Here is a 10,787-nt window from a genome sequence, read left to right as displayed (position 1 = left end):
TGGTGGCTCCAATTGGTACTAAAGGTCCCTCCTATATATATCGCACTTACGAAAAATTCAATTTCATCCGCCGCCCGTCTTCTCCAACTTCATCGCGCGACATCGCCGCCGCCGCCGCGCCGTCGCCCAATGCGCGTCGCCCTCGCCGCCCCCGCAGCGCGCCGTCGCCCCCACCGCCCGTCGTCGCCGTCCCCGTCGTCCCCGCCGCGCGCCGTCGTCCCCGTCGCCGCCTCGTACTACGTCGCCATCTCGATCGCGCCGTCGCCCCCGCCGCCCGTCGTCGCCATCCCCGTCGCGTCGCCGTCTCGCGACGCCGCCCGTAGGCCGTCACCCCCCGCTCGTACATGCACACACACACATACACACACAGACACATACACACACACAAACACACACACACACACAAACACACATATTTTTTTACTTATTTTCTGGTTTATGTTATTTAGATTAATGTTAGATGAATTACGTAGATAAAAATGTTAGAATGTTAATGTTAGATGAATTAGATAGAAAAGTTGTTAAATATTAATGTCAATTGTTAGATGAATTAGCTAGATATTAATTAGGTATATATATGAGATTTGAACTAATTGAATTAATATAACTAGTTTATTTTTAATAAGAAAGTTAATAGAACTAGTTTATTTTTAATAAGAAAATTTAGGTATATGCGATTATTTAAACTAGTTGAATTAATATAACTAGTTTATTTTTTGTAAATGCTTAGTTGAACTAGTTTATTTTTAGTAAGAAAATTTAGGTATATGAGATTTGATGATCTAATTAAAATATTACTATATATACATACTTTATATATTTTAGTAAGAAAATTAATAGAACTAGTTTATTTTTAGTAAATTCTTAGTTGAATTAGTTGAATTAATAGAACTAGTTTATTTTTAGTAAGAAAATTTAGTTATATGAGATTTGATGATGTAATCAAAATATTACTATATAGAACTAGCTATCTTATTTTTAGTATGAAAATTAATAGAATTAGTTTAGTTGAATTAATTAGTTGAACTAGTTAGTTGAATTAGTTGAGCTACTTTATTTAGGTATATTTTTTGTAAATGCTTAGTTGAATTAGTTGAATTAATAGAACTAATAAGTGTTTAATGTTTCACCTATGAACATAGGAATGTCGTCTGACGACGAACACGATTTCATTATGTGCGAATACTGCGAAGACCAACGCGGCCTGTGCGGCAGAAATTTTCTAGTTGATGATAGGCGCTTCAGCATCAATCTGGATAAGAACTTCGGAGTGGATACAGTAAGTCACAACAACAAGTATTTTTTCATAATTAAGCATGACTTATGCTTCATTTGCTTCAACTTATAATTTTAATTTTTCACTATTCTACTAGCGTATCCCATGCCATGCAAGAATTTTTGTCTTGGATAAGATAGGTTTCAGTCCTAACAAAACTATGGAGGTAAAAAAAATTTATTTGAAGACCGAGCATGGTTATACCTTCAACGTCAAATTATACAATGCAGACACATACACCTATTTTGAATGCAAAACTTGGCAAGCACTATGCAAGGCTTATGCATTTGAGCCTGATATGGTTATCACCTTTGATATTCATCCGGAAGATGATATTGAAGGTAATAGAGACATCTGGGTCGATGTGCAGATGCCTCCAGTTCTACCATTATGTGAGTTTCTCAACCATATTTATGTCTTCGATATTGTTTATTCAAAAATAGTTGACAACTAATTTTTATTGACAGCTTATTTCCAATCAAGCAAACATGTCCGACACTTGGTAGGCAGGACCGTCCACTGTCCTGGGGCTGAACTAAACTGCGAGGAGACAAGTCATTATGTTTCATGGCTTGAGGATCTTGATGCTGTCAAGACAAAAAAAATTCCTGCACTTAGAAATGTTAGTACTCAAAACGTGCGACCAATAGTGTTCGTACTAAACTACAGTCACATATATTTAGGAAAGATTGTAAGATTTTTACTATTTCTCCTCAGTGCATCTTTTGCATACATTATTTTTAAGCTAAATTTCATTGCTAAGTATGTTACTATACGATGTTCTTCAACAGGGACTCCCGATGAATGTTGTGCCTGATTGGATCGAGACTAAAGGTACCATGAATATTGTTAGCTTACGACCAAGATATCCTACAATGCACTTTAGTGCATCCAGGATTTCCAATAGCGAGGAATGCTTAATAGTAAAAGACTGGAGCAAAATTGTGAACGATCGCAGAAGTACTAGGGGCAGCAATCAGAAGCGCAACCCACGATTAGGAGACATGTTCATCTGCATGCTCCAATATGATGAATCAGGAAAGCTATACATGTTCTATGCTATTTTACCTGAGAAAGAGAGAGCAGCGGGAGTGATTAGCTAGTTCATGCTCTTAGTACTTGTCCTCTCATGTCTATGTTCTTTGTCCTGAACTTAATCTCAAAGAGTGATTTGCTTTTGTGGTGTTATGAACGCTTATAATATCATTACCATGTTGAACTCGATGATATCTTTGCTTCTGGTACAAGTGAATGTTTCTTCTTTAAGCTAGTGTTGGTGGTGATTAGATAGCGGTAATGACTATACGATGATTAAATAGTGGTAATGACGACTATGATGATTTTTAGCTAGCTAGTATATACTGTTGTTGGTGATGATATATATGATGCAAGAGTTTTTATATTAATATGATGATGATGATGATGATGAGTTATTATATCATTTATGAAAGAAATCGAAAATTAGTTTCAACTGGATGGATCCTAGCTAAGTGATCTAGTATATGCCATATCCATATTATACTTGATCACCTGTGATCAAGTATAATATGGATATGGCATATACTAGATCACTTAGTTAGGATCCACATGCATCCAGTCGAAACTAATCTGCGATACTTTCACCTAATGATTTAACAACTCATTATAATGTAAAACAATCACTAAATTAAATTGAAAACACAAAATTAAAGTAAAAATAAAAAATAAAACCAAAACACCCCCAAACATTTAGTACCAGTTGGTGTTACCAACAGGTACTAATGTCCTACGCGCACCCGGGCCTGGCTCGTGCCACGTGGTGGCACTTTAGCGCCGGTTCGTGACAAACTGATACTAAAGGGGGGGGACCTTTAGTCCCCACTCTTTAGTGTCGGTTGTGGAACCGACACTAAAGGCCCTTACGAACCGGCGCTAAAGGCCGGTTCTGCACTAGTGTCTGTAGCACTTTGGACTGAGCCTCCGGGCCGTGGTTGGTGCTAGAAAAGTGTTGAATGTAACTGCAAGCCAGGCCATAAAGAATGTGTCATCCGTTCTTCCCGCCATGTCCTTAATCATCTTGCACCATGTAGTGATCTAGGGATGAGAATCTCCAGTTATGTTGAAAGCCTCTCTGAATCTCCTAGTTGCATCCTTGTCAACTACATATCTGACTTTTTGACCCTTGTTTGGGAGATCAAATACCCTGTGAACACTGTCAGCATCGACGCGGATCCTTCCCCTGCCTGGGAACACCATTTCAGAGCTCTCTGGCTGGTAGGACTGCACCAGGAATTTAGTGAGGTCCACTGGAAGTGTGTCTGATAAGTTCAAGAGGCCCCCGAATAACCTCGAAAGTAGCTCAGACTTCTATGGTGGGGATAGAGAGCTATTGAACTTCGCAAACCGCTCTGGTGATGCCCTTATCTTGCCCGCTTGTGATGGTCGCTCCACATCTTCCCCTGCAACCACCTCAACTCCTTCACCGCTGGCCCGTTGATGAGAAAATAAAAACATTAAGGAAGCATTAAACACAAGACGAAAAACAGGACTGAAAAAAACTAGCAATCATCATTTGGATGAGTATTGAAAAAACTATATAAACATAAAATGGATCATGCCAACTAATATGATGTTTTTGTGCAACTAATAAAGCTCATGATAACAACTGAAGCCTACCAGTGTGCAGCTTGCAAAAAAACTAAGAAAATATACTAGACCTGACAACTACAAAAAGTTCTAGGGGATGTGCAACAATAAGAAATGATATTGCAACAAGATAACAGCAACTAAAAAAGGTTTGCAAGGAACTGTTCAATAGCTCATAAACACACATACACACACAAAAAAACCCCACATACCTTAGCATCTGCTGCGAAAGATGCGGCAACTCCTCCAGCAACTGATGCCTGCACAAAAATAGTGACCAGTGATGTCAACTACAAGATGCCAATTAATGTCAATTATATTTAGATCAAGATGACCAATGATGTCAACTACAAGATTGTTATTGACCAACTACAACAAAAATAGTGCTAGCAATGGCTGCATAATTTCATCAGCGTCTAAAAAGCGAGAAACACTTATATTCAAGAATTTACTTACCCTAGAAGATGACTCAGCTCTCCTTCCAAGTGTTGCATGTCTAGTCCGCTTTGCAACACGAAACTAGTCAACATCCTAAGAAAAATAAAAAACATGAGTATGGGAAAAAAAGGGAAAAACTTATATGACCCAAACAAAACCAAAATAAGGTGCTTGTGTCATCAGCATGCCACTTACCTCAACGTCCTCTCCTTGCTGAACACTCTGGGCAGGTCGTGGCTAGCGATTAGCAGGACGCTTCGAGTTCCGGCGAAGTGACTAACTTCCAGAACGCTGATTAAGCAACCAAAGAAAACATGAAAAAGGACATTATACGTGCATAAGTTGAAAACAACTCAAAAACACAGAAAAGGTGAAAAAATACATCTTCTTCATTGCCATCCGCATCTCCTCCTATTATAACCATTTTTACCCTGCGGGGGGGGGGGGGACAACAAAAGAAAACACAGTTAGAAGATGCACAAACAAACTAGAGAAATAATAAAAGGTTGCTTTGATCTGCAGACCTCTACACACAAGCAAGACACATATTGCAAAAACCTATAAAACATGTGGACAACCAACTACTAAAATGATGCAGCCAACTGGGCAGTCAACCTTGTGCAAACTGGACAGCATATAAGCCAACTAAGTTTAACTGTGGCAAGTAATAACTAGGCAGAAAATAGTTAACTAAAGGCAACAAGCTCATTATGATAACTTGTGCAACTAGGACAAACAGAACTTGTGCAACAAGAATATTCTATATTGGAAAATTGGCAAGCATTGGAACTGATTTGCATAAATAATGGTCCCTAGTTGCACACAACAGGGGAAACACACATGAACAACCACATCCACGACAAGACTGACAGATTGGGTAGACCATGTTGGAAAATTGGCAAGCATTGGAACTGATTTGCACAAATAATGGTCCCTAATTGCACACAGCAGGGGAAAAACACATGAACAACCACATCCACAACAAGACTGATAGATTGGGTAGACCATGTTGGAAAATTGGCAAGAATTGGAACTAATTTGCACAAATAATGGTCCCTAGTTGCACACAGCAGGGGAAACACACATGAACAACCACATCCACAACAAGACTGGCAGATTGGGTAGACCATGTTGGAAAATTGGCAAGCATTGGTACTAATTTGCACAGATAATGGTCCCTGGTTGCACACAGCAGGGGAAAACACATGAACAACCACATACACAACGAGACTGACAGATTGAGTAGACCATATTGGAAAACTGGCAAGCATTGGTGCTAAATTGCACAAACAAGGGTCCCTAGTTGCACACATCAGGGGAAAACACATGAACAACCACATACACAACAAGACTGGCAGATTGGGTAGACCATATTGGAAAACCGACAAGCATTGGTGCTAAATTGCACAAACAAGGGTTCCTGGTTGCACACAGCAGGGGGAAAACACACAAACCGCCAGATCTATCACAAAGCCTGGCAGCTTGGATACAATATATTGGATAGAAGTATATTGGCAAGGATAGGTACTAATTTGCACGGGTAATGGTCCCTAGTTGCACATAACAGGGGAATACACATTAACCAGGATATCCACCACAAGGCTGGCAGATTGGCTATATTATCTCAAAAATTGTCTACAACCGCTCCTAATTTGCAGAAAATCGAAGCATATGAAGGTCGAATCGAAGCAAACACAGCAAGGGACCCTATGCAGCTCGCCACATCCGCCACCGTCAACCTGGACACGGCCTCACCCCCGGCGACGAGACAGAGGGAGGAAGGACAACAGAAGGCCGCCGCGGACATCTCCGTCGACCGCAAAACCCAACAACCACACCCACCGACACCAACGCACCCTCCCACCATGAATCCCCGCCACCACTGTCCTTCCCATCGCACAAATCCAAGGACAGGAGAGTCGAACGGAAGCACACACGACATGTCTACACCAAATCGACCATACAGGGCAGTTGATGCCATAGGAACCCTAGGAATCCCAGCCCGCCATTTCCGCCAACGACGACCTCGACAAGACCTAGAACCCCTGGCCGATTGACCAAAGCACGCGTCGGTCGCATGAACGGCGTCGAATCCCACCCAGTCGTGTGTTGCCCTTTGCTTTCTTTTTCCCCAGCCTTATCTTCTTCCCCAACCTTCTGTTTCTTCTCCATAAGCACCCCTCATTCTCCCTTTTTTCGAGACGTGTTGCTCGCTGCCGCTCCACTCCTCGATCTTCAAACCCGTTGGTGATGAGCTAGGCGGCGCTGCTGTTGCAGGCCAATCACCGCCACCTGCTGTTAGGGCGGGCCACTGCGGGCATATAAACGGCCACAACAAGCGCCTCCTTCTTTGCTCTCCCTCTCGGGCAACCCCCTCATCTCTTGCACACACGAGCTGCAACAGCGTTGGGGACACATGCTGCAACGGTGACGGACGGGTACTGGAATGGAGACTCGACATGCTGGGACTGCTGGCTCCTTTGTGCAGTGACCAGCTACGAGCGTTGGCACACGACTGCGAGGTGATGCTGGACCCATCGTAAAGTGTGTTGCAATCGTTGAAAAAAAAGTTTCAGCCAGCAATGGAAAAAGCTTCAATTGGCCACTATCCAACCGGGAAAAGCTTCAACCGGGGCACTGCTCAACGAAGAAAGTTGCATCAGTTGACCAAACAAAGCTTCGACCATAGATGGAAAAATGTTCAGCCAGCAAGAGAGAAAGCTCAAGGGGAAACCGCACAACTGGAAAAGTTGCAATCGTTCACAAAGAAAGCTTCAACCGTAGATGGAAAAAGCTTCAAACCGACAAGTGGCGACAGTAGAAGCTGTGGGGCGAGCCGACGATGCACATGATGATGGTTTGCACACACACGTGCTACGGTGGTAGTGAGCCGACGAGCTCAGGCGATTGGCGGAGAGGGGTTAGAAACATCAACAACCATGCACGGAAAAAGGTTTAGCCATTCTGCTATTTATACTCAACTAAATTTACATCTATACAATTATAAACTATATTATACATTATATACATATATTATTTTTGTTTAGTTCTTTGTTATGTTTGTATAATCAAATATCATTGAAATATATTGCAACTAAGTTTTCACCCCACTTACATCCCAATGGCTTGGCGGCAAGCTGAATTATAGCTGAGGTGTCTCAACGACCGACGGTAGGAGACCCAACGCTGACATCGTAACACATCGCCCCCCATGACATTTTTTGTGGCTCAGCTTGTATCTCGTGGCCCTCGGGGCCATCCCAAAGATAAGCTGCTGCTAACCAGCGGCCACGTTCCAGTTTCACGTACAACAAAAGCCGAGAAGCAGACAAGTCAAACAATAACCTGTGTTTCGTATCACTAGAGGAAGAAGAGAGCAGGGGAAGAGGAGGCAGAAATGGCTGCAATATCAGCAGCAATCTCCGGCTGCTGCTCTTCGTCCTGTCTGTCCCAGTCCCAGCGGGGCCTCCCGTCCCCCGCAAGGAGAAGGCACTTCAAGGTCACAGCCATGGCTCCCAAGAACAAGGTAATCGGACTTGTGACTCCAGCTCTGTGAATTCTCTTGTTGCCAAGATCCAATTTCGTGTCCATGTTCAGTTCCACCACATGCTGTAGTAGTATCTTAAAAATTGATCTTGAAGGTGAACAAGTACGACGATGGGTGGTCCAAGCAGTGGTTCGGCGCGGGGATCTTCGCGGAGGGGAGCGAGGAGGCGTCGGTGGACGTGTTCAAGAAGCTTGAGAAGCGCAAGGTGCTGAGCAGCGTGGAGAAGGCGGGCCTGCTGTCCAAGGCGGAGGAGCTCGGCGTCACGCTCTCCTCGCTGGAGAAGCTCGGACTGCTCTCCAAGGCCGAGGACCTGGGACTCCTCAGCCTCGTCGAGAGCGCAGCCACGGTGTCCCCGGCTGTGCTCGCGTCGCTGTCGCTACCGCTGGTCGTCGCCTCCATCGCCACGGTTGTCTTCGTGCCGGACGACTCCACCCTGCTCGTGACGGCCCAGACGGTCGTCGCTACGTTGTTCGCGGCCGTCGCTGCAGGGCTGTTCGTTGGCTCCGTCGTGCTCGACGGCCTGCAGGACGATTAGCACCTCCACTCCGTTCATGGAGTATGTTTGTTTTGTAGTAGGATACACCACCAGTCGACCACTGCTACTACGAATAGTGAGTTATGTGCGTTCAAGGGCCTCGTATTTGTTATTCCATTGCCCCACTTTTGAAAAAAAAAATCACCCACACAGCTACTACGACCAGTGTTCCAAAAAATTGCTGGGGACACAATTTTTGGATGTTTTTGTAACTTTTCAACTCAGTTTTTCACTTTAAAAAACGAGCATGTGCTTCCCGCAGCATGAAATATTAATATTGAGAATATATTAATTAGATTTGACCCTGCATCACAATCTCAAGAGCTACACAAAACACGTTTCTCAAAAAAAAGAGCTACACAAAACACAGAATACGAACAGAAGTAAAATGTTCTAAAATAGAAGAAAGAAACATAAAAGAGAAAGATTGAATAAAAAGGATGAAACACAAGAATGCTCTGTAGGGAGTAGGACTTGTTTTTCTATTTGATCCGTAAGTAGCCTGCTTGCTTTTTTCTTCTTCTTAAAAACATGTATAACTTTATTCATACTCATAACAATTACAGATACACTGATTTGGATATAAGATCCAAGAAAAATACGAAGTAACTTCTATGACTAAGAATTAAAACGAAATCTCTTGAAAACACTTTCTTTGCGGTATCAATCTTTGTTCGAAGAAATATTTCAAAGATTTCCGTAAAGAAACTGCAATTGGACTGGAGCAACGATGTTGTCCCTCTTTCACCCGCACGAACATTACTAATAATGGTTTTTGAAAGAGCCTTGAGTCACCCATCCAAAAAGATGAGAAGTCTTGATTGATGACGTACTTGGGCCAGGGATGATCCCTAAAAGTGCAGGCCATCGAATCACTATATCTTCACCATGATGTCGATGAAAGATTTCACCTTCACAAAAAATCATACCAACAAAAAAAGCTTGACACAGCAACATAAACTCATCAGATCCGAATAATCGGATCTGCGAGGACATAAAACTATCTAACCTTATAGCACCACCAAAAGAAAGAGAACATTTATTCTCACAAAACTATGATGATCACTAGACGTTGACGAAGAACATATAGGTCTTCAAGATCCGAGCCCCCTCCCCTCTACACACACACCTCTCAGTGCCAAGATAACAGTAGAAGGCGAGGGGATCTAAATTTATCAGATGGCAGCAGCAACGGCCGCACGAGGCCTGCTTGTTTTTCCATTCGGCCTCTTACAAACCAGGCCAAAGGGGGGGGGGGCGACACTAAGCCGACTGGGTCTGTTGACTGGGTGCATGGTACGAGGTGTATGTCTCTCTAAATAAAGAGACCTTGGTGTAACATGTGTGTACTACTTACGAGGTGTACGAGGTGTATGTCCCTCCGTCCGAGCTTGTCCCAAATTTGTTTCTCAAATGGATGTATCTAGCACTAACTTGGTGCAAGATACATCCATTTGAGAGACAATCTTTTTCGTACGGAGGGAGTATGAACTAGGGCGTTTCCTGTTTTTTCTCCGGTCGGAGGGTTGTACGATTTGGGGGTCTCTATGCAATCACATAGGTTGCACACCCTTGTCGATGAGCCTGCACGCAGCCTAAAATTAATCGGAGGGAGTATAAAAGTCACAACAATTAAGGTGTCATGTTGGTTACTGACGGTGTTCTGGACTAGGGGATACTCACCACGTCGTCTCCTGGCCAGCTGGATCGGGTCGAGGACCACATGGCGGTTCACTCATGGGCCATTTCGGGCAGCCCATGCCGCACACGAGGAAGATTTCACAAGACTTGATGATCAAGACAAGGACTCCTCTCCACCAACGTATTCGACTAGGACTCTTATTATCCCAGGCCTCCGGTACATTATATAAGCCGAGGCCAGGCTAGTCGCTAGATTATTATGACATTATTCATCATACCCTCAGGTTTTAGACCACAACATATGATCTCGAGGTAGATCAACTCTGTACTTGATACTCCATCAATATAAACAAAAGCAGGACATAGGGTTTTACCTCCATCAAGAGGGCCCGAACCTGGATAAAACATCGTCTCCTTCGTTCCTGTTACCATTGATTCGAGAATCCACAGCTCGGGACCCCTACCCCGAGATTTGCTGGTTTTGACACCGACACTGGTGCTTTCATTGAGAGTTCTGCTGTGAGATCGACAAAGGATCAATAGCTCGCATGCAGATCAACTGCGACGTCGGCGCCTTCGTCGCCGGCTCGACTCGTCACCTTGGCTTGACCAAGGACTGTGCCCCGCCTCCAATCGTCATGTTTGGACAAGGTCCTTCATCAAGCATCAACTCCGATCTCTATCATGATCATGGAGGAATCATCCTTGGAGTTCGGGGGCTCTAC

At 43.6% G+C, this 10,787-nt stretch overlaps 1 protein-coding gene across 1 annotated transcript; it reads left to right on the top strand.

The window, feature by feature from the left end:
• The first annotated feature begins 7,559 nt into the window (after window positions 1–7,559).
• Window positions 7,560–8,533, top strand: LOC125544048. Its single transcript, XM_048707586.1, has 2 exons — window positions 7,560–7,865; window positions 7,981–8,533. The coding sequence occupies exons 1-2, from the start codon at window positions 7,737–7,739 to the stop codon at window positions 8,419–8,421; spliced, it is 570 nt and encodes a 189-aa protein (XP_048563543.1). The 5' UTR covers window positions 7,560–7,736; the 3' UTR covers window positions 8,422–8,533.
• Window positions 8,534–10,787: the final 2,254 nt, after the last annotated feature.

The sequence above is a fragment of the Triticum urartu genome, chromosome 3, assembly GCF_003073215.2.
Source record: "Triticum urartu cultivar G1812 chromosome 3, Tu2.1, whole genome shotgun sequence".
Taxonomy (NCBI): Eukaryota; Viridiplantae; Streptophyta; class Magnoliopsida; order Poales; family Poaceae; genus Triticum; species Triticum urartu.
This window is presented reverse-complemented; position numbering and strand designations above follow the sequence as displayed.

What these genes read in the sequence shown, in the direction of transcription:
- LOC125544048 (XM_048707586.1), top strand. Translation starts at nt 7,737, where the DNA reads ATGGCTGCAATATCAGCAGCAATCTCCGGCTGCTGCTCTTCGTCCTGT. An exon ending in CCATGGCTCCCAAGAACAAG is followed by an intron (nt 7,866 to 7,980) that starts GTAATCGGACTT and finishes TTGATCTTGAAG; the next exon opens with GTGAACAAGTACGACGATGG.